The sequence below is a fragment of the Phodopus roborovskii genome, unplaced genomic scaffold, assembly GCF_943737965.1.
Source record: "Phodopus roborovskii unplaced genomic scaffold, PHOROB, whole genome shotgun sequence".
Classification (NCBI taxonomy): domain Eukaryota; kingdom Metazoa; phylum Chordata; class Mammalia; order Rodentia; family Cricetidae; genus Phodopus; species Phodopus roborovskii.
The window spans coordinates 8,149,772-8,172,693 of record NW_026126413.1 but is presented as its reverse complement, the minus strand read 5'-3'; the positions used below and the strand labels follow the sequence as shown (position 1 = coordinate 8,172,693).

The 22,922-nt window shown below is 45.2% G+C and overlaps 1 protein-coding gene across 8 annotated transcripts in view; it reads left to right on the top strand.

Moving 5' to 3' along the window:
- Positions 1 to 22,922, top strand: part of Pde8b (phosphodiesterase 8B) — a 196,819-nt gene that overhangs the window by 171,108 nt on the left and 2,789 nt on the right. For all 8 annotated transcript variants that reach the window (XM_051182998.1, XM_051182997.1, XM_051183000.1 and 5 more), the window contains 9 exons: positions 1,358 to 1,435; positions 2,641 to 2,717; positions 3,969 to 4,133; positions 7,055 to 7,100; positions 7,503 to 7,638; positions 8,605 to 8,803; positions 17,355 to 17,572; positions 18,799 to 18,919; positions 20,869 to 21,036. In XM_051182998.1, coding sequence (XP_051038955.1) covers positions 1,358 to 1,435; positions 2,641 to 2,717; positions 3,969 to 4,133; positions 7,055 to 7,100; positions 7,503 to 7,638; positions 8,605 to 8,803; positions 17,355 to 17,572; positions 18,799 to 18,919; positions 20,869 to 21,036 — 1,208 coding nt within the window. The remainder of the gene's footprint in view (positions 1 to 1,357; positions 1,436 to 2,640; positions 2,718 to 3,968; positions 4,134 to 7,054; positions 7,101 to 7,502; positions 7,639 to 8,604; positions 8,804 to 17,354; positions 17,573 to 18,798; positions 18,920 to 20,868; positions 21,037 to 22,922) is intronic.

Genomic DNA, 22,922 nt, shown 5'->3' with positions numbered 1-22,922 from the left:
TGAATCAATGTAATTGATATCAGGTACACACTGTAGGCTTTCTGTGTGTGACAAGCACTGTTCTAAGGGCTGCTCACAAAAGCCACTGAATGAGAAACTGTAATTATCCCCGTGCAGACTCTGAGACGCAGAAAAGTTAAGTAACATCTCCAAGGCTATATAAATATTCTTTGGCAAACTGAACCAGAACATGGACAAGGCTCTAGAATTGGTTTCTTCAGTATTAGATTAGGCTTTTTAGGCTTTCTCATCTCTGACCCTTTGTTGTTGTTGTTGTTGTTGTTGTTGTTGTTCTTTTTTGTTACTGTTAATATTTTTTATTTTTTCTTATTGTACATATGTATCCCAATTCCCTCACCCTCCCATGCAACCTGACCTCCCCATTCCATCCCCCCCCATACACACCCACTCCACAGGGAGGGTGGTGCCTTCTAGAAGGGCTCATCAAAAATCTGTCAAGTCATTTGGAGTAGGGTCTAGGCCCTCCCTCCTGCTTCTAGGTTAAGGGAATGTGCTCCCAAAGTCCTTTCGTGCACCAGGGATACATCCTGGTTCCACTGTCAGAGGTCCCTTAGACTACCCAGGCCTTCTCATCCTTTTTGATGCCACTGGAAATTCTTATGGAAGCAAGCGATGTGGCATTGTGGTTTTCCTGCCAAATCTGCCTATTTAATATTACCTGGGAGATGCACTACTCCTGATGGCACTTGAGTTGCCTTCTCCTTGGATGGGTAAATTTCTCTTCTCATCCGGGAGTTACTCGAAGGACGTGAATGGTCCACGGCGCACATTTCTAAGGCCAACACTGTCGCCATGGCATTTTTTAACAACCTGGTGCTCATTGTTGATGTGATTTTGGCATCAGCATCACAGAACATTTCAGGGTTGAGTTTCCCTTCCCATGCTCAGCTGGACACAGTCAGTTGATGAAATCCACTGTCAGAGAACTTTCAGAAGTATCCCAAACTTGTCCCAACTTGCTTCTCAATGCAAATATCTGTGATTTCACAAGGATCTTATTTCTCTAGATCTTCCCCCTGAGAGCTTCCCTAGCCAGGTGAACGTAGTCCATTACTCAAGATGAACCCCCAAAACATTTCCTTCAAGTTTTATTTTCAGGATGACATTTCAGTTATGGGACTATTGCCCTTCATAAGCACTGCCTCTAGTTTCCATACTGGAATGACTGATCACTTTGTGTGAATTTGAAGACAAAGCAGTTTCTCGATTCTTGAATTTAGTTTCTAGAGCTTAAAAATGTACACTCGTGTTCTTTGGAGAATGAGGGGAAAGGTGTGAGTTTACACTCTGATGCACGGAAAGCTAACCGCCTCTGTCTCTCATCTGAACTCCACAGAGCCGCCTTCATTCAGACACAAGAGCAGGAGGAAAGAGTCCATTGATGTGAAATCAATATCTTCTCGCGGCAGCGATGGTAAGAAGTTTCTCAGATTTCCTTGACCTTTTTAAGGTGTAGAAAATGACCGAGGGACATGTGCAAACATTTCATCAGTGCAGAAACTCCAAGGAGAAGAGATTTCAACTGGAGTAGACTTTTCTTCCAATAAACTGAAAACGTTTCAGGATTTAAGTAAATAAAATCCCTTGGCCTTCGATAGCCTCCCTGGAGGGCCCATAGGCTGGTTCTTTCATGGCCCAAAAGTGTGTCAGATCACATTACTACACAAGCAAGCAGTTTCAGTCACTAGGCAAGGTCATCCGTGGGTGCTGGTGGCAAGGGCCAGGCAGTGTCCTGGCTTCCTAGTCTCAACACACACCCATTAGCAAAAGGCCAGAAACTGTGAGTCAGGATCTCATGAAACACTGAGTTTAATGAATCAAGCCCAAGTAACTGATTGGATTTGTGGGGGTGGAAATGTCAGGATCAACCTGCAAAGTCATTCCCTGGAGTCTGGAGAATAAGAGGCACAGGGGTACCAGGGGCTGTAGGTGTGTCTCATTTGGGCCTGAGGGGAAGAAGGTGCCTGGGAAGCTGCAGTGCAGCCCAAGGCCAGGGGCAGGGGCACGGAATTAGAGGGGCAGGGGCAGGGGCAGGGGCTGGGACCAGGCCAGGGCTGGGACTATGACTGTGTCAGGGGATGGGACAGTGGCTGGGGCCGGGCTGGGGCAGGGGAAGGGGCTGGGGTAGGTGCTGAGGCTGAGGCTGGGACTGAGGTGCGGCGGGGGGGGGGTTGGAGGGGAGATTGGGGGAGTTAGTGTTGAGGTAGGAGCTTGGCCAGGTCAAGGCAGGGACTGGCTGAGGTTGGGGTAGGGTAGGGCCAGGGGCCGAGGCTGGGGCAGGTACACACTCATGTGCCCTGTGGCTTTGGAAGGAAAAGGCAGGACTCTGAAAGGGCCTCTAGTGGAAAAGTTCTGTGATACCATTGGGTTATAGAGATGGGGCATCAGTACCAAAGCCTTCTCAGAATTCCCCTGGGGAGCCCCCTGCCACCAGATTTTCAGGCAGAGGACCTTCTGCACTTGTGAGGCTGAGTGGTCAGCCCTCTGGGGACACTGGAAGGTCAAACACACTGAACTGTGAGTAAGGAGGTCCTAGAACAACAATGTCTCATCTATCAGTTGTAGTTAGTCTAAACAGAATCACTAGCTCCAGATAAACCTGTCCTGCTTTCTCTCTAGCTCCAAGCCTACAGAATCGCCGCTACCCCTCCATGGCAAGGATCCACTCCATGACCATAGAGGCCCCCATCACAAAGGTAAGTGACAGCTGCCACCTCCAATGCTCAGCTAGGCTGTGCTCTAGCACTATATTCTACTGATAGCAGAGTTAACGATCTAGTGGGAAAAACTGGTATTAAGCAAACACATAATAAATAAACACGGTTACATAATACAGTCAGTACTGTGAAGGGCTCTGTGAGAGATGTCAGAGTAGGTCTAGAGGTAGGCTGGCAGAAGTTTAAAACAAAACCTAAGCCTGAGAGTCACACTGTTCAGAGGAAGACTTCTGGGTCAGGAGCCAAGCATCAGCGTAGAGATGGTCCATTACTTGAGGTGCACAGAGAAGTTCCACAGAACTGAATAGAAGCCAGGAAGGCTGGGATGTGGCCAGCAGAAGTGAGATGATTGTGGCAGGGCTATGGTAGCTCCCTTCATTCTGGTCGCCTGGGCCAAAAATAGATGATTTGTATCTCGTGTATAGTAAATAATCTTTGAAGGAGTTTAGCTAAACATGGCACAGTCAGGCCCACATGCACCTCTAAAGAGTTCAGCCACCATGCTAAGAATGGGTAGGGTGTGGTAGCAATACAAGAGGCCATTTGGGCCTTTTCTGGAATTCCAGGCAGGAGATGGTAGTAGTTTGGCCAGCATTGAGGTGGTGGAGGTAGGGAGAAAGAAATAGATCAGAAAATGCCTGGGGGGAGAGAATCATTTGGACTTGGTGAGCTGTAAGGATGGGTTGAGGATTGAGGGAAGATGTGTGACAGAGGTGGCCTTGGGTTGAAGAGTAGTTGTCTGCAGCCCAGAACAGCTGACCCCTCATCATGTTACCCTTTGCTTCATTTGTATGAAGGGGATGAGGCTGGGCTTTGATTTTAGGCACAGAAGATACCATAGTGGGTGAGTCAAGAAGGCTTTTGAAGCTTTCCAAGTCTGGGGTGTAGAAGGTAACCCCGAAAGTCTCCTTATGTGTATGTAGAATCATGGAAATGAAAGATCATTTCTGGAGTGGCTATACAGTGAGAGACCCAAACCTATGTCCATGGAGCTCCAACCCATGGAGGAGAGCTAGGGAAGGTTGTGAGCAAGGGATCCTGGGAAGCTGGGTCCTGGGGCGGGATGCCATGGGGCAGTGTGGGCTGTAGAGCATGCATGTTTCAGAAGGGGGAGAAGTCGGCCCATCCTCTGAGCTAGGCATGTGGTCACCAATTCTTCTGACTGTCTGACTTCTGAAAAGTAGTATCTTAATGTCCTCAAGTTTATTCTATCTCTTTTTGCTTTCTTAGGTTATCAATATAATCAATGCAGCTCAAGAAAACAGCCCAGTTACAGTAGCAGAAGCCTTGGACAGAGTTCTAGAAATTTTACGGACCACAGAACTGTACTCCCCTCAGCTGGGAACCAAAGATGAAGATCCTCACACCAGTGACCTTGTTGGAGGCCTGATGACCGTAAGTGATAAGGAACCCCCAGAAATGGAGCATTGGCCAAATACCCCCCAGAATCTTCAGGATGCACTGTGGCCTCAGGTAGCAGAAGCACCCTTGTTTAGATGGGCATCAGCGTGTCTTGAGGCAGCTTGTTAATGTCTTAGTGGTCATATCCAAGATGTTTATCTTTCCACCAACTAACTAACCTCAACCATGGAAAGATCCTTGAGAAGTCCTGTTAGAGTAGGAAAGTGGCAGGTGACTAAGGGCTAAATATTCAGAGAGTGGCTGGCTGTATGCTCCTGATTCTGGGTCTTCTCTGTCTGAATTAAAAGGCTTGGTTTGAAGATTGTAGCTACATTTTCTTGGGCATCAGACTGTATCTACAGAGTTAGCCCCTCCCAATCTATGGGTTCTGTATTTTTGTGAATTCAACCAATCGAACTGGAGAGGGTGATGGAGATACAAATGTGCGTGAGAGACTTGGACAAGACAACACACACACACACCCTGTTATCCCTGCACCTGAAATGCACAGTGCACAGTAAGACCGTGGAAGGGAGGGAAGAGGAGAGAGAGAGAGAGAGAGAGAGAGAGAGAGAGAGAGAGAGAGAGAGAGGAGTTATGGAAGGAGAAGGGAGGGGTACATTTGTATGGAACATTTATGCATTTGCATTGTAGGATACTATAAACAGTCCCAAGATTTTATACAGAGTGCTGCACATTTATTATGTGTAGTTATGGTTCTATCTTATAGAAGATACTTAGGATCCCTACGGTTTACCAAGACAGGCATGGTTCTGTAGGTGAGCCCCTGTGAGGATCCAAGGAATGACTGTTGAATGAAAGGTACAAACCTGATGATAGTGTTTCCAGTGACAGAGTCCTGTTCCATTTAGTTTTTTTTTTTTGTTTGTTTGTTTGTTTGTTTGTTTTTTAAGACAGGGTTTCTCTATAACAGCCCTGGCTGTCCTGGAACTGGTTCTGTAGACCAGATTGGCCTTGAACTCACAGAGATCCTCCTGCCTCTGCCTCCTGAGTGCTGGGATTAAGGGTGTGCATCACCACTGCCTGGCTCAAGTTCCATTTCTAATCACACAAAAGCAGAATGGTGCTATTGGGGGTCAGAGCAGGGAAGGGAGAGGACTGTGCCTGCCAGTAATCAAAGACGTACTATGTTGTGGACCTAGATGCCAATGGCTAAGGTCCTCCTTACCCTGCTCTTGGCTTTGAACATCACCTGTCAGCAACTGAAAAGTCCAACTTTTCATTGTGCTTCTTCCTCAGAAGCCGAGCTGGGGTGGTGCTCTAGAAAGAAACAGGACCCCGAGTTAGGCCTGCCTCTGCGCATTCCTTTTTCTAGCCAGCCTCCAGAAGCTGAGTTTTCTGGCTGCCCAGCCCGTTCGCACCTGTACTCTGAGCATCCTTCTGTTGTTCTTGGTGGCCAGGCTGGAACTGGCTGGCCTGTTCCAGTGCAGCATCAGCATCAGTTTCTAAAGAGTGGGTGGTATGAGGCAATCCCTTCTGGGCTCCAACCAAAGGTCTCTGTGTGTAAAAACAAGTTGCGACCCTACACTACTGTACCATCTTGTGCTTTTTGTCTGGAGCATGTTGGAAGGAGCCAGTGTGTGTGCGACTCCGCCTCGTTTGGATAAGAGTTAGGGGAGTGGAGAAAACCAAGGCATGCACATTTGCTGCAGAGGCGTTAATAGTTGTGCCTGAAGCTTTTTTCTGCTCATCTGTTTCTGAAGATGAATCATTGCAGAAAGATCTGAAGTGTGACTTCAAGGGAGTCCTGCATTAATTAATACTACTTTTAAAGTTCAGCACTTATTTTCTAGGGGTAATAAGCAATTCTAAGGGACTTTTACACAAGGATCCAAATAGTGAGGGATCCGGGCACAGGAGCAGAGGCAAGGAAAGGTTCGGGTACATCCAGGGCCTGGTCGAAGCTCAAGAGCCAGCAAATGGCCGACACCGAAATCCTGTCCACTTTTATTCTCTTGGTCATGTCGTTGTCATGACCAGGACAAAAGCAGCTTAAAAGGCAGGATTTCTGCCTACAGTTTCACACGTGACAGTCTATCGTAGTGTGCAGGACGCAGATTGAACAGTGACAGGCAGGGACCAGGGCAAGAGAAGGTCTCTGAAGACCCAGTGACCTACTTCCTCCTACCCGCAGCCAGCCCCATTTTACACAATTCTGCCACCTCACATCGGTTTCTATAGTTATCAAATTGTTCAGTCTGTCAGTGGACTGAACCGCCCATCAGATCAGAGCGCTCTGATCTACTAAGCTCTAGGAAGTCCTCAAAGCCACTCGCACAGCTGTAATTTACTAATAGCTCAGGTAGCTCTCGGTCCACTCAAGTTGACAGTCAAGATCACCCATCACGATCCTCAAAACCTCAGGCCCAGAAACACATCTCTCAAAGCTCAGCAGCAGCGGCCATGCTCTGCAGCAGAAAATGTAGTCAGGAAAAAAGGCTCAGTGGTTAAAAATGACTTTACAAAGCTTCCCTTCAAATACAGCTCTTAGTCCTTTCATAACGTTCACCTGAGAACATAAAATGTCTCTGTACGGATAAGGGACTTGGGACATGTTAAAATCACACATATCCAAAATAAGATCACTTTAGTGACTCTGTTTATGTGGCTTCACAACGCCAGGAGAGAAAGTGGACATGAGAACGGCTCAACTATGAACCCTGACCAGCTCATGACTCAGTCCCTTCTCTCCACCCCCTCACCCCGCTGGAACTAGAACTATGGAAGACAGGGTGTCCCTAGTCTCTTAGCTACCGCTGCAATTACATTTTGAGCTCTGCCTTGCCCTAGACTGCAGGTTGGGCCAGCCTGGATTCAGCCTCTGGCTAAGGAACAAGCTTAAGGGAATGATGGTGGACACGAAGCATGCATCTAACAGCATCTCTTTCTTCCAGGATGGCTTGAGAAGACTGTCAGGGAATGAGTATGTGTTCACAAAGAGTAAGTGTTCACGCCTCACTTGTTACTGATAACCTAGCTTCAGCCTGTGCTGCCCCCAGGGTTGGGACCATTCCGTGATGACCTTGGTGTTGCTTCCAATGGGTGCCATGAGTTTATTCCCCTCTGTGGTGTACATTTGAAGCGAGGCCTCCTGGTTAAACAGATTTCTTACAGCATTGCTAGGTAAGGGTGCCATTCCCCATACATTTAAATGCGCCTTAGAGTTATTTTCCTGCTTATGCCTTGAGGTTTCATAACATGAGAAGAGCCCTGGTACTGAAATCTCCCTCCCAACAGAAGTTGAAGATTTTGTTTCTAGTAACAACCCTAAGGATAATGGACTGCTTAGGACACGGAAGAATCCACACCTAACTTGCCTCCTCCACCCCCATGTCTGCTCAGATGTGCACCAGAGTCACAGTCACCTTGCGATGCCCATAACCATCAATGATGTCCCCCCTAGTATCACCCAGTTACTGGACAATGAGGAAAGTTGGGACTTCAACATCTTTGAATTGGAAGCAGTTACACATAAAAGGTATGTGACATCTCTGGTTCAGAAGAGGAGGGAGTGACAGCCATACTCAAGGTCTTCATATCTAGAAACTGATGGAATTATGTGCCCCAAATACGCTCTTGTATGGAGAGGATTTATCTGTGGGTAAGGCACAAGATCTACTTCCTTTGTGCCCATGAGCCGGGAGTTCGAAGTTTTCTCATACCTTCTGCCCTGTAAAAGTGTATTAGAAGGGCTGGAGAGATGGCTCAGCAGTTAAGAGCACTGGCTGCTCTTCCAGAGGTCCTGAGTTCAAATCCCAGCAACCACATGATGGCTCACAACCACTTGTAATGAGATCTGGTGCCCTCTTCTGGCCTGAAGGTGTACATGCAGGCAGACACTGTATACATAAATCTTAAAAAATGGACTGGAAGTCAGGTTCAATCGTACACATAAACAGTTTGGGAGAGTGGGGCAAGGGAATCAAGACTAGCCTGAGCAACAAAAATTCCTCTCCCTCTCTCCCCACCCACCCAACACAAAGGGACTTGATAGCAACATTGACTTTCTTTGAGCCCATCCTGTCAGCAGGGTGAGGCGCTTCTCTTGTATTAGGAGAAGACATTTCTTCCTGGAATATGAACTAGTCATCTATACAGTAACATAACTCTAAGGGAGGTGATTTTGCTCAAACCATTCAAAGCATTCCTTTTGCCCCGAGGCTCTTCTTAAAGACCTAAATCATATGCAGGACTCGTCACACGGAGGTGGATAGGGGCCAACAGAGCTTCTGTGACTTACAGATAACCTAAAAACAATCTGGATTGACTCTTCATGAGGCATCCATCAGTTGCAAAGAAGGGGCTGGTGAACCAAGGCCAATGTTTTTGTGCCCCAAGCATGTTGAGCGATCACACACAAATTCCTCTGTTCTCTAATGCCATTAAAGGAAGCCCTTTCTGCACCACTGAACTGAGTGAACCAGCGTTTGTTTCCTTTTCTCAGGCCACTGGTGTACCTGGGCTTAAAGGTCTTCTCTCGGTTTGGAGTATGTGAATTTTTAAACTGCACGGAAACCACTCTTCGGGCCTGGCTGCAAGTGATTGAAGCCAACTACCACTCCTCCAATGCCTACCACAATTCCACCCATGCTGCCGATGTCCTACATGCCACAGCTTTCTTCCTTGGAAAGGAAAGAGTGAAGGTAGACTCCAGAAATCACAATCTAGCTGTCTAGGGTGGGCTTCCAAGAACTCAATCTCAGTAAATAATAAGACAAATACCAATATCGTAACCAATTTGACAAGAGGGGTTGGGGTTTTTTGGGGGGGTGGGGGTTGTAAAACTTTTAGACACAGACTTTCTCCTAGCTCTCAACTCTAAAATGCTTATAATATTAATTGTGCTACTGACTTTCTGTGGCTGATTCATGAACCCATACTTAACTATTTACCAGTTCTGGGAAATGGGAGTTTCAGGACAGACTTAATTTAAAGCACACTGTTGCTGGGACACAGGGTTAAGTTTTAGTGTCAGAATTTGACCATTATGTCAAGTTCCTAATAGGAATCACATAGCTTTCCCCTGACTGATGTGCATCCTGGGTCGGTGTGGGTGTGTATATCTGTGACTCTGGCATAATTGTGAATCTCACATCACTTAGTCTCATTCAGGATTCAGTACTTTTCTGCCAGGTACTGGTTTGAGGGTGACCCTACACACATCTAGTGGGAACCTGGGAGGATCAATCACCCTCCCTTTTCATCTACCATCACTTGCACAGTATCACTCTGATTACTTTGCTATGGTTCAGACTAGAGCTTAAAATTTAGAAGTGGGAGTGGCACTGAGACACAGCATGTGTCTAACACACAAAAGCCTGGATTTGATTCCCGGCACTGATGAGCCCCGTTAAGATTTTCTTAAAAGACATTCTCTTGAGACTGCACCAACATCAATCTGTGGGGAGTGCCACTGGATTATTCTTTTGGAACAGGACTAGGAAGGGACTAAGACCCTGATACTTAAGAGAGTGAGATAAGTAGAGGGAACAGAAATGGGTAGAGAGCACTTCTCAGATTTGCCAAGGGAAAAACAAAACAAAACCAAAAAAAAAACAAAAAAAACAAAAAACAAACAAACAAACAAAAAAAAACCACTCATCCTCGCAGTTTCACAATACATCAAAGAATGCATTCCAAGAAAATGCATTTATTTGAGAAAGAAAGGGAGAGAAGGAGGGAGGGAAGAATGGAGGAAGGAAGGGGAAAGGAAAAAGAAAAAAGAAAAAGAATGACAGAACAAGAGAGAGAGAGAAGGCGGAGGAAGAGAAAAGAAAGGGAAAGAAAAATGATTACAGTGTAAGCCTGTGTCTGTAATAAACACCTCTTGGAGCCACACCCCTCTGGACCTCTGCTGTAGGTTCTAACACATGTGAGACAGATGTGACAGCTGAGATTCCCCCCCCCCCACACACTAGCTGAGCAGAGCACCTGGGTCATTAGCACCAAGGCTGGACTGATGCTGTGGCTGCAGGTTGGAGTGGAGGCGAAGGTGATACTCCCTTAACAGACCTTCTCTAGGAGAGCTGGGACGAAAGGCCACATCTCCATCATCTCCCTGTCTATTCTTCCTCCAAATTTAGTACTTTCCTCAGAGTCCCAGCAGTTCTCAATCAGCCCTAAAACTGTTCTGACTAGCTGTGACCCATTGGCAATTCAGAAGATGACTTCTGGCCCCAGCAGTTCCTGCCAGGAATTCAGAAAGTACAGCTCAGCAAGGAGCCCTGGGGGACCTGGGTTGTCGGCAGCCCAGTTTGGCCCATGTTCCCAGGCCAGTCCACCAGGGTGCACTTGTCGTGGGGTCACTGCTGAGTCTCTTCCCTTAGCCTCCTGCTCCTGAGCACGTGAGGCAGGCAACTTCTATTACCTTGTCTCTGAATCATCAGTCTCTCTAATTTCTTAGGGCTGATAAAACTCAAATATAATCTATGAGTTCTGGGAAATGATGCCTCCTGTGTGCTAAGGGGCATGCCCTACCTCTCAGTTCCACTTCCAAGGCCAAGGCTAAGTTTCATTTTTTAAAAAAAAATTTATTCTCTGAAAATTTCAAACAATATACTTTGAGTTTATTCTTTCCCCATCCTCCACCTTTTTCCAGCTCCTCCCCCACCTCTATATCCACCCAACTTTACCTTCTTTCTCTCTTAAAAACAAACAGCGAAACATGGAGTCCAAATTGTACTAGTTGTACTAGTCACCTGGCTCTGAGCATGGGACATCGGCTTGCCCTGGAACATGGCTGACACACTCACTGCTGATCCGTTAGAGAAAGCAGAGTTTTCCTCTCCCAGCAGCTGTCAGTGTGCACGTCCCCTTCTCCATGCTAGAGGTTTGCTAGGCTTGAGTCTGTGTGGGTCTTGCACAAGCTGTCACAAACTCTGTGACTTCCTATGTGCACCTGCCCCCATGCCAGGAAATCATTGTTGGCTTAAGTTATCCGCCACCTTTGACTCTGAAGATCTTTCTGCCCCCTCTCCAGCACAGAGCCCTGAGCTTTGAGGGGAGGGGTGTGATACATTTAAGGCTGAGGGCTGCAAAGGCTCCCCTCTCTGTACATTGTCCATTTGTGGGTCTCTGCTAATTACCCTGTACTGTAAATAGCAGCTTCTCTTAAGGGGGCTGACTGATCTGAAGAGTGTAGCAGTAGGTCCTCAGGAGTCATTTGATTATGATGCTCCTTTAGCAGAATAATAGTAGTAGTTCCTTTGGGGCTACGGACTATCTAGTCTCAGGTTCTTGGCCTCATTAACACTGCCAGGTATGTATTCCATCTTATGGACTGAGCCCTGAATCCAATAAAAAGCGGTTGTCACCATTGCACCCATGGGCATATCTTGCCAAAGGGGTCATTATTGTAGTTCACAGCATTTCCAGTTAGGAGAAATTGATGGTTACTCTTCTAACCCCTAAATGAAGCACACATATCTAAAAGCCTGAAAGCTAGCTTCTACGTATAAGAGGGAATACACAGTGCTTGTCTTTCTGGGTATGAGTTACCTTATTCATGATGATTGTCTCTAGTTTCATTTTTCTTAGCAGCTGAATAATAATAATTCTGTTATATAAGTGTACCACATTTTTATTATCCATCCGTCAGCTGGTGGACATTTAGGCTGTTTCCAATTTCTGGTTATTATGAATACAGCAATGATGAACATGGATGAGTGAATATCTCTGTAGATAGAAGTACAATCTTTTGGGTTTATGCCCAAGAGTGATATAGTTGGATCTTTTGGTAGATATTCTATTTTCAGCTTTTTGAGGAACCTCCACAGTCATTTCCATAGTGGCTGTAGAAGTTTGTACATCATCCATCAATAAATAAGCGTTTTCCTTCCCCCAGAGCCTCACCAGCATAAGCTGCCATTTGTTTTTTATTCTGTCCATTCTGACTGCCCTAAGATGAAATATCAAAGTAGTTTTAATTTGCATTTCCCTAACAGATGAGGGTGTTGAACGTGTGTTTCTGAGCCATTTGTGAATCATGTTTTGAGAATCTTGTTTAGCTCTGTCCTGGTTGGTTTTGTGAACTTGACACAAACCTAGATAACTTTGGGAAGAGGGAATCTTAATTGCAAGCACGCCTTCATCAGATTGCCTGTGCGAAGTCTGTAGTGCATTTTCCTGATTAATGATTGATGGAGACAGACCTATCCCATGGGGCAATACTGCCTGTGGTCTCGGGTTATATAAGGGAACAGGTTGAGCAAGTCTTGGAGGCCTCTGCTTCAGTCCCTGCCCCAACTTCCCTTGTGGTAGAGTGTGACCTGAAAAGTAAACCCTGTCCTCCCCCAAGTTTCTTCTGGACAGTATTCTATCTCAGTACTGGAAATCCTCATCAAGTCCAGACTACAGTTTTAAAAAATGGGCCATTGGTTTTCTTATATTAAGGTTTGTTTAGTTCTTTGTACATTCTAGATACTAACGCTCTGTCAGCTGTATAATTATTACAGTTTTTCCCATTCTTCAAATGATGGTATCCTTTGCTATACAGAAGCTTTTAGCTTCATGCGTCCTATTTATTATTGGTCTTAGTGCCTGGGCTAGCAGCCTCTCTTCAGAAAATCCTTTATGTGTTAGTGAGTTCAAGCCTATTTCCTGTTGTCTCTTCTGTCAGACTCGGTATCAGGGCTTGTTTCAAGGTCCTTGGTCCATTTGGAGTTGAGTTCTACGCAGAGTGTGAGATGCAGATCGATTTGTATTCTTCTATATGTAGTCATCCAGTTTGACCAGCACCATCTGTTGAAGATAGTGTCTTTCTCAAGTGTGTGTTCTGGCTTCTCTGTCAAAATCAGGTGTCCACAGGTATGTGAACTTACGCCTGAGCCTATTTGAGTCCACTGGTCAACACGTCTGATTTTATGCCAATACCACACTGTTGTTATTACTATAGCTCTGTAATACAGCTTCAAATCAGGAATGGTGAGATTCCAGAAGTTCTTTTATTGTTCGAGATTGTTTTATTTTGGGCTTTTGGTAAGAATTGCATTGACTCTGAAAATTGCTTTTGGTGGGATGTCCATTTTCAAACATTAGTTCTACCAATCCGTGAACTGAAGGCTCCTCTCATCTTATGGTGTCTTCAATTTCCTTCTTCAATGTACAAGTCTTTCACGCACTTGGTTGGAGCTAGCTCACAACTTTCTTTTCCTTTTCTTTTTTGGAAAGGTACTGTTTCCCATCCTTTTTCAGTGTGTTTGTCATCTGTATACAGGAAGGCTATTGATTTTTGTATATTTTGTATCCAGCTACTTTGACCAACATTTTTATCAATCTGTAGAAGTTACCTGACCATTCCTAGGAACTTTTATGTATTACAATCATATCACTTGCCAATAGGATACTCTAGCACTTTGCCTTGATCCCTTGATCTCCTTCAGTTTCTTACTGCTCAAGCTAAGGCTTCAAGCATTATATTGAACAGATGTAGAGTGGACAGTCATATCTTGCTGTGAGTTTCTATCCATTTATAATGATGCCAACTGTGGGCTTGTTATAAGTTGTTTTTATTTACTGAGATATGTCCCTGATATCCTGAGTCTCTTCAAGACTTTTATCATGGAAAAAAAAAAGTTGCATTCTGTAAAAGGCCTTTTCTGAATCTAATAAGTGATCATGTGGTTTCTGTCCTTTAGTCTATTTATGTAGTGGATTATGCTTACGTACTTACATATGTTGAGCTATCCCTGCATCTCTGGGATGAAGCTAACTTGATTGTGGTGGATAATCTTTTTAGTGAGTACTTGGATTTGGTTTGCAGTTATTTTATTGAGTTTCTTGTTGCATCTATGTTCATAAGGGATATTGGTTTATAATTTTCTTTTTGGTTGACTTTGTATGGCTTGGGTATCCAGAGTAATGGGGACTTCATAAAAAGAACTGGGGATATTCCTTCAGTTTATGTTTTGCAGAATAATTTGAAGAGGGACGGTGTGCTTCATCGAAGGTCTGGTGGAGCTCCGCGCTAAACCCATTTGGTCCTGGGCTCTTCTCAGTTAAGAGTTCCATTACTGCTTCTATCGCACTAAGGGTTATCTATCTTTTAAAGTTATTTACCTCGTCCTGATTTAACTTGTTAGATATTAAGAAATGCATTCATTTCTTTTAGGTTTTCTGGTTTGACAGAATACAGATTGTGAAACTATGTTCTTAAATCTTTGAATTTCTTCAGTATCTGTTTTAATGTCTCCCTTTTCATCTCCAATTTTATTAAATTGGATTTTTGTTAATTTAATTAATGTATTAATCTTGATGTTTTTCAAAGAACAAACTTTGTTTCACTGATTCTCTGTGCCCGGGTGATTGTTGTTGTTTGTTTATATTTCATTGACATAAGCCTTGAGTTTGATAATTTCTTCTTATCTATTTTTTTTTCTGGGTGTTGGGTATTTTTGTTTTTGTAAAGCTTTCAAATGTATCAAGTTTATTGTTATGAGATCTTGCCAGTTTTTTTTTTAAAGCACAGCAGTCTGTGAATTTTCCTTAAAACTGCCTTCCTTATGCCCATATATTTCCATTTCCATTCTATTCCATTTCCACTCTATTCTAAAAAGTTTAAAGTTTTCTTACTTTCAGCCTTGATACAATTTTCCTCAGTATTATGTTGTTTAGTCTCCATGAATTTGTGTACTTTCTGTTGTTGATGTCCAACTTTATTCCATGGTGAGCAAATAGGATGCTTGAAGTTATTGCAATTTTCCTCTCTCTGTTAAGACTTGCTTTGTGTCCTAATATGTAGTTGATATTGGAGAAAGTTCCATTGGCTGCTATCAAAAAGTATATTCTTCACTATTTGGGTTGAGTGTTCTGTAGATGTCTGTTAGGTCCATTGATTTAGGACATTATTTAACTCCAGAGTTTCTCTATGTGGTTTTGTCTGGGTGACCTGTTGGTGAGAATAGGTGTACTGAAGTCACCCACTATCACTGTGTTAGGGTTGATATGTGATTTAAATATAGTAGTGTTTCTTTAATGAAATTGGATGTCCTTGTGCTTGATGTATAAATATTTAGAATTATACTAATCTTTCCTTGTCTCTTCTGATGAGTTTTGAAGTCTCTTGTTATGCATTAACATAAATGCTAAAATTCTTAATGTTACCATTACAAAGTATCAACCTAACCAGAGACAGTGTGCCAGTGTGGCCAGACTCCTTCAGAGGTTGCAGAGCACATGCTCTGGCTGTTGTCACCTGGTTCCTGAAACCTACTGCAAGCAGATAGGCCTGGACATCCAGCAATCTGTTTATTATCTGGGCCAGTGACTATTTGAATAAGGAAGAGTAGGAAAAACTGACCTAGGCTTAAGCCAGATCAACTTCTCTTGGTAAAGAAAAGAACAATACAGGTATGTCCTTGTTCTGTCTGAAGGCTTAGATTTGGGGTTATTACTAGCTGCAAATCTGGCTTTCTCTCTTTCTCTCTCTCTCTCTCTCTCTCTCTCTCTCTCTCTCTCTCTCTCTCTCTCTCTCCCTCCCTCCCTTGCTCACCCCCTACTCCCCCCCACCACAAAGGGTCTTGTTTCCCAGTCATTTCTTACCAGGCAATGCAGTTAGTGCTCACAAAACTGTAGGACAAAGCACATTGTTGGTTGCTCAGTAGACATTCCAATCCCATTGTTGAGGTTAAATCAGTGTAAGGTTGAAGGAGACAGGTCTAGACAATACAATTAGTATTTTGTAGTCACTTAGTTTCTCTCCTATTGACTAGTCTAAAAAAAGGTTGGCCTGAGACTTCCATCAGAACTAGATCTACCATAGCCAAACCACCCGAGATCCATAGCAAGTTGCTTCCTGCATCCTCATGGCTCAGGTACAATCACTTAAAGTAGGGGACAAGTTTGGAAAGTTCTAGGGCCTGAGCTTGGAGGATTCAGGCTACATGGCCTCTTCTGACAGCAACGAAGGGGAACCTAACATGCTGCCAGTCCCTGGCCACTCTAGACTTCATCTCATGAAAAACTCCCAGGCAACAGCCAGGCTGCCCACTCAGGACACCTTGTATTTTAGCTGGTCCAAGCCAGGATTCCTACCTGCTCATGAGGCTAAGATTCAAGGTGGAGTGACTCCCTTCCTGGAGAGAGAATATTCAGGAAGTCCCACTCTGAGCCGAATCAGGACCAGCAGGTGCTGTGAGGTGGTCTGTGAGGGAATCAGCAGGAGAGCTGGGCTCCAGGTTCAGGCCTCCTGAACCAGTTTTCCCTCCTACAAAACTGCGGGAACAAGTTGGGAGTGCCAACAACCCCTTCTGGTCTTCCAGACTTCACTGAGGCCTACTTCCCTCTTCATTTACTGTTCACCCACCTTGGCTCACTCTTCTCAGTAATTTCGTCTGGACTCCTTCCATCTAGACTTGTCTCCCCTGCCACTAGTTGTCTGATCAGCAATAAAAATCACTTTCTTAGGAAAGCCATGGTTGGCTGTTCTGTAGACCTCTGTCGGCCAGTTTGGTAGTCATTAGTCACACATGTCTACTGAGTAAAGCTAAGCAGGCCCTCTATCAAACTAGCCATAAGTCAAGTGTTCAGAGCTGTGTGTGACTAGGATGCAGGACACTCCTTTCATCACAAGATGCTCAATAGTTAGCGCTGCCCTGAGCTGCCCAGCCCTGTGGTTTGCCTCTCAGAACATGTGGGCTCCCCTTAGCATATCTCACACATTAGCATCACTGCTTCAGCCTGGTACCTGGCACCTGTGGGCATCTGATACTGAATGAATTCACAATATCATGTCTTATGTAACACCCCATTCGACAGCTTCCTACTCACTTACAAGCTATGAAAAACACTTGCTGTCATTTGTGTTCCTTATTAGCATAGTCTGCTAGCCCAGCTTCACTGCTAAGCTCTGACCACTGCCCCATCCACAATGTGAGTTATCTATGCTGCTTACAAGTGCTCCAAGATGGCTTGCAGAAGTGATGAGGGTGTCTGTGATGCTGGCCACTTCTACCCCACAGAGCAATGTCACAGCTACAACCCAGAAGGCCTGCTTAGCTTCTTTCTCACAAAGCCAGTGAACTGGCTCCAGACAAAGAGTTCAGGTGGTACCATGTGCCCAAGGCCATCTTTCAGCTAAGGCTAGGAGGAAACCTGTCTAAGTTGCAGCCCCAAGTCCTTTTCTTCCCAAGAGATGGAGACAGGTGTTGGTGTCCAGAAGCCCGTGGGTAATGCTCAGTGTTCTTCCCCTTATCCCAGGGAAGCCTCGACCAGCTGGATGAGGTGGCTGCTCTGATTGCTGCAACAGTCCACGATGTGGATCACCCTGGAAGAACCAACTCCTTCCTGTGCAATGCAGGCAGTGAGTTGGCTGTGCTCTACAATGACACTGCAGTCTTGGAGAGCCACCACACGGCCCTGGCCTTCCAGCTCACTGTCAAGGACACTAAGTGCAACATCTTCAAGAACATTGACAGGTGCGTTATCACTGACTTGTGCACTGAGGTTGAGGAAGCTAACGGAGAACCTGTTTCCTCGAAGCTGGAAATGGAAATGATAGTTATCCACTGTATAGGATTATAAGATAGCTGTGCCCATCTAAACTTAATTGTACTTTGCAGACTGACTTTTACATTTTAAAATCTCATCTTTTAGTCTTTGGTGAGTCCATGAAAATAAATGGTTTTGTTTTACTTTCCCTGGAAAGCACCACCTGAATGTTGGCGGCATACTGACAAGTCTGCCCAGATATTCTTCCTTCCCAGGAGGGCATCCCATCTTTTCTGTGGCCCAAAGACAATGCATCATCCTGCATTTCCATCTGAGTTTGGGCCACTAAGAATCCCTCCTCATGATGAGGTCCACTGCAGTGAAGATGCTGGAGCCCAACTGGGCAGGTTCCCTCTCACTGTGTGCTCTCCTCAGAGAGCCACTCAGTGTGACGAGGTGAATCTCTTGCTCACCAGCAATGCTGTGGCTACTGCCTGCACACATCAGCTGCAGGGCAGAGTCCTAGCAAAGGTCAGACAGTCGCCTGGGCCTTATCACATTGTCTTATCAGTTAAGGCTCAAGGAAAACAAAAAAAAAACCTATACAGTTATGGAGAATGGCTGTTTAATTTGGACTCAAGTTCTAACAGTGGCAAGAACCTGTAGAGAAAGAATGTTTTCCAGGAGCCGGTTTCCTTGGCTCCTCATCCTGCCTCTTCATTCAGGTTAGTAAATGAGAGGAATTCTCTGATAATCTTGTGCCATTGCTCCAAGCATTGCAGCATCTATCAGTTGCAAGCTAGAGAACGACATAAAAGGAAGGAAACGTCAGTACCATCAGAAGGAAGCCTGGCGGTTCTCCGCAGTAGGAGCTGGTGTGCGTAGAACGCACTCAAACACCTCATCGGGCTGCCACTTGGGCCTGTCCCTCCCTGCCTTCCACTTCCTTGTCCTAGTGTTTCTGAAGGAAGGGGTGGGAACTGCCTTTGGAAACAACTGTCTCCCCCCCCCCCATGACATGGCTTCCTCTTCTCTTGACACTCATGTGGAGAAGTCAGCTATCACTGGAGACATTGGGCTGATTGGGAGGATGAACGGACACACCCTGGGATCAGTGGTCATTCTGCTATGTCCCAGGTTGTAGGAGGCATGGCAGCAGGGCAGTTCTGATTTAGGACATGTCATGAACAGAGAACTCTGTCTCCTTATTTAGGAACCATTACCGAACGCTACGCCAGGCTATTATCGACATGGTTTTGGCCACAGAGATGACAAAACACTTTGAACATGTGAACAAATTTGTGAACAGCATCAACAAGCCACTGGCAGCTGAGGTAAGCATCCCGTGTAATAATAAGATACAGCAGTGTGTTTCCACGAGTGTGCTCCAGCAGCAAAGCATTTCCCCCCTTTTTGAATGAGACCTGATCATCAGCTTGGAGCTGGAGAAAGACTGCAAGTCCAGATACTTGTTTTTCTTGGGGATGAGAACACATTGACAGCTGTCTACTGCAATGGCATGCTCCTTGAAAGAAAGGCCCTGAGGTAAAGTGGCAGAAGGAGTTAGGCCCAGATGTGTAACAAGACACCATGGAAGAAGGAAGCTCACTGGCTCATTCACCAGTTCACGCTTAGCCAGTTGACTTACAGATCAGAATCACTTGGTGGGGGATGGTGCCACCCGCAGTGGGCATCGAGACAATCCCCCAGAGATGGGCTGTTGGCAAATGGGAACCGGGTGACCCCTCAGTTGAGATTCCCTCCTTGGAAGAACCTAGGCTATGCTAATTTGACAATTAAAGCTAACTAGTACAGAAATGTTTTCCCTCGCTCCTCCCCTTCCCTATTTCAAAAGATAATAAAATAAAAACCAAGAGAGACAAACTGACAAGAAACATCTATAGGAAGCTAGGATCTGGAGAAGGGAAAGATGACCAAAATATAGTATATAAATTTTTTCTTAAACAAAAATTTTAAAAAGAAATTTACCATGAATCTGGGCTTTAGAAATACTTATGTAATGTTCCTTCATTTACTAAGATGAAGTCAACTGTCCTCTGAAACCATATAAGTCGTCCATAGCTCTGCGAAAGCAGTTTCCAGTCTTATGGAAAATAGCCATAAGGTAGAATAAAGGTAGAATAAAAACTTGTTGATCAATGAGGACCCTGTCTGCAGAAACCATCACATGACCAACCTAGGGAGAGGAACAGTGCCCATCTCACCTGCACTGAACCCCAGCTCTCACAGACTCCAACACACAATGCCTGGTCTTTTCTTCCAACAAAGGATGGAGGGTAGCAAGCATCCTGTTGTTTTGAGTAGAAAACACAGGGCGATAGAATTTAAACTCGGGAAGGTCCTCTCTCCATGCCTCCAACTCCGGGCTGAGATTTACTGCCTGTCACGTCATCTACAGTAAACAATGCTGTCTCAGGGTGTTGGGAAAACAGCTCCCAGAACAGCCTCCCCATCAGGGGTCCAATAAACAGAACCAGCCTCAAAACAAAATCCCACTACATGTCATGCTGCCTTTCAGCTTGGCAGAGCTCTGGAGAGCTAATTAACTGTCTCATACAAATTGATGGTGTCTTTTGGAGTGAATATCTTTCCAGGCTCTGTCGCTAGCCTGAAAATGCATACATATTTACCTACTCACAGACCTGGTTACATGCCCTGGGGCCACTGGCATTCCCCCAGCAGGCACAGATACTGTATTAGTTTTCAGAGGCTGCTGAACACACATTCTCTTGCATTCTGGCCCAAATGTGCATGTTTCACACCTCACACTAATTATCTCTCAGGGAGAACCAGCCAAGAAAACACACGAACACACGAACATACACATGCCTTAAGACGTGGGGGTGGGAAGGCAGTGAGGGAAACAAACAAAAACAAATAAAAAGGTAATCGAAAAGTCTCAATTATCCCACTTTTGATGCACTGAAGTAACTGAAAGTTGTGTTTTCACACGTTTCTGAGGACTTGGGGGAGAGGGAAAGAGTAATCTTTCAGGGTAATCTTCTAAACTGCTCAAAACAGACACTGCCGATAGCTGTTATGTCTGAGAAAAGGTTCTAAGTCAGTGAATGGGTGACAGCAGGGACTGTTTTGCCTTTTAAAGTCTACACTATATGGATGGTTCTTAAAGACTAGGCTAGTGTGCTATATATCTGCATGTAAGAATCCAACAGTTCCCTTTGCCAAGTCCCAGCCATAGCTCTGTGCCTGGTGAGCTGGCCTCTGTGGCCTTCTTCAGCCCTGATCTGATCCTGTTTTCCAGAGCGAGGGCAGCGACTGTGAATGCAACCCTACGGGAAAGAACTTCCCAGAAAACCAAATCCTGATCAAGCGCATGATGATCAAGTGTGCTGATGTTGCCAACCCATGCCGACCCTTGGACCTGTGCATTGAGTGGGCGGGGAGGATCTCCGAGGAGTACTTTGCACAGGTGTGCTGCTGTGTTGAGAAATGTCCCTGTCTTTCTGGGGATGGTCCCTAGGCCATAGAACCCTGTGGGTTCCACACTTAGCCAATGCCTCTTCTCTGGAAGGAATATACTTCAGACCTGGCTAGAACAGACTTGGGGTTCTCTGAAGAAACAGGTCAATGCACCACACACTGACCAAAGCCCTCTAAGACTGGAGGGTTAGACTGAGACTTTGTAAGTAAATTCTGTAATTGTTGGACTCAGAATGTAAGTAAATTCTGTAATTGTTGGACTCAGAACTTTCCTAAGTTCATAGACATAGGTAGGCTCACACTTTGGTTCAGAGAGCTTGGGGTCTAGAGAGATAGCTCCAGGGATAAGAACACTTGCTATACAAACATGAGGACTTAGGTTTGTATCTTAGAACCTACATAAAGGAGCAGGGCATGGCCATGTGAGCATCTTTGACCCCAACAGGTCAGAGGGCAGAGACCAGGACTATTGGGGTTTGCTAGGCACTGGCCCAGCTGTTCTAGGTCCAGAAAGATCTTGTCTCAAAGGAATAAGGCAGAAAAACGATAAGTCAGGAATCCTGACATTGCTTTGTACATGTGCACTCATTGCATACATGCCACACACAATACTCACATGTTCACATACATGCATATATACATATATATACTAAAAACTAACAAAAACTACCTCTAAGGACCTATCTGTTCTAGATTCTACAGGGATTCAGATTTTTTTCCTAAAGGAGAAAGAGGCTCTTCCAGAGTGATATTAGAGTCATATTTTTAAAGGATTATGTAAACAGCAGGACAGGGTGGGAAGGAGCCTCTGAACTGCAGAAAAGTCAGGCAGCTGCGAGCCTGCCCGTGTTGGAGAGGGGAAGTCGGGGTGGGGTGATAGAGGGAGTAGAGAGAATGGGGGTATAGATTGAATTGCTCCAAGAATACCCGTGGATATTTTAAGGCTACTTGATGAACTGAGTGAGCTGAGCCAGAAGTCATTAATGGGTTTCCTAGGACACACACACAAAGAATTTAAAGCCAGACTCCTAGTTACTACCATGGGGAGAATGTGCCACTGTTCAGTTCTCTGGTGTAAACTTCCAACTTGGGTGACCTTTTCAGTGTGATCTGAAAGTCAGATTGCAAATGAAGCTTGTGATGAGCCTGGGACATTATCAGGAAATGTGGATCTCACCATTCAAGCATCCACGGGAACATATGTGACATGGGCAGACTCTGATTTCCAGGCCCCTGGACAGCTGTGTTAAGGCTCCCTGGAAAAAAGCAACCTTCAGATGACAGCTCAACTTTCAAAGTCCTCGTCTTAGTTCTGACTGTGGCTGGAGCAAGAAGGCTTTCTGTGCTCGCCACCTTGCCGAGCAGAATAGTCACAAGACATGTACTGAAAGGTTAAGATTTTAAAAGCAGGTCATTCTCACGGCAGCATATGGGTCATTTTTAAGTGAAACTAGTTACAAACAAAAAACAAACCAAAATTTGCAAGCATGCATCCGGGAACACAGTGATTACCTGCCTCCATCTCATGGGCTGTGGGCAGTTCCTCCTTTGCTGCAAATGTCAGTTAGTGGCAGTAGGCTAACTAAGGGTATAGATATAACCTTGCAAAAATAAACCCAGATTACAGAGAAGGTTCTAAGTTCTACGAGGTCAGTGCTTCAGGAGGAGCCTTGGACCAGTGTGTGCCATGAGGGTTAGTGATGCTGCAGCTCTTTGGGAAACACTGCCCTAGCATCCTTTAGGTCCTCAGTTCAAGGGAGGAGAGGAAGTGAAGTGTAGGGAGAGAGAGGGACTTGAGAGTGAGGAGACCTGAACAAGGTCACCGTGGGCCATCCCAGGACACTGCTAAACTCTGTTCCCGGGGTTCTTCTGAGA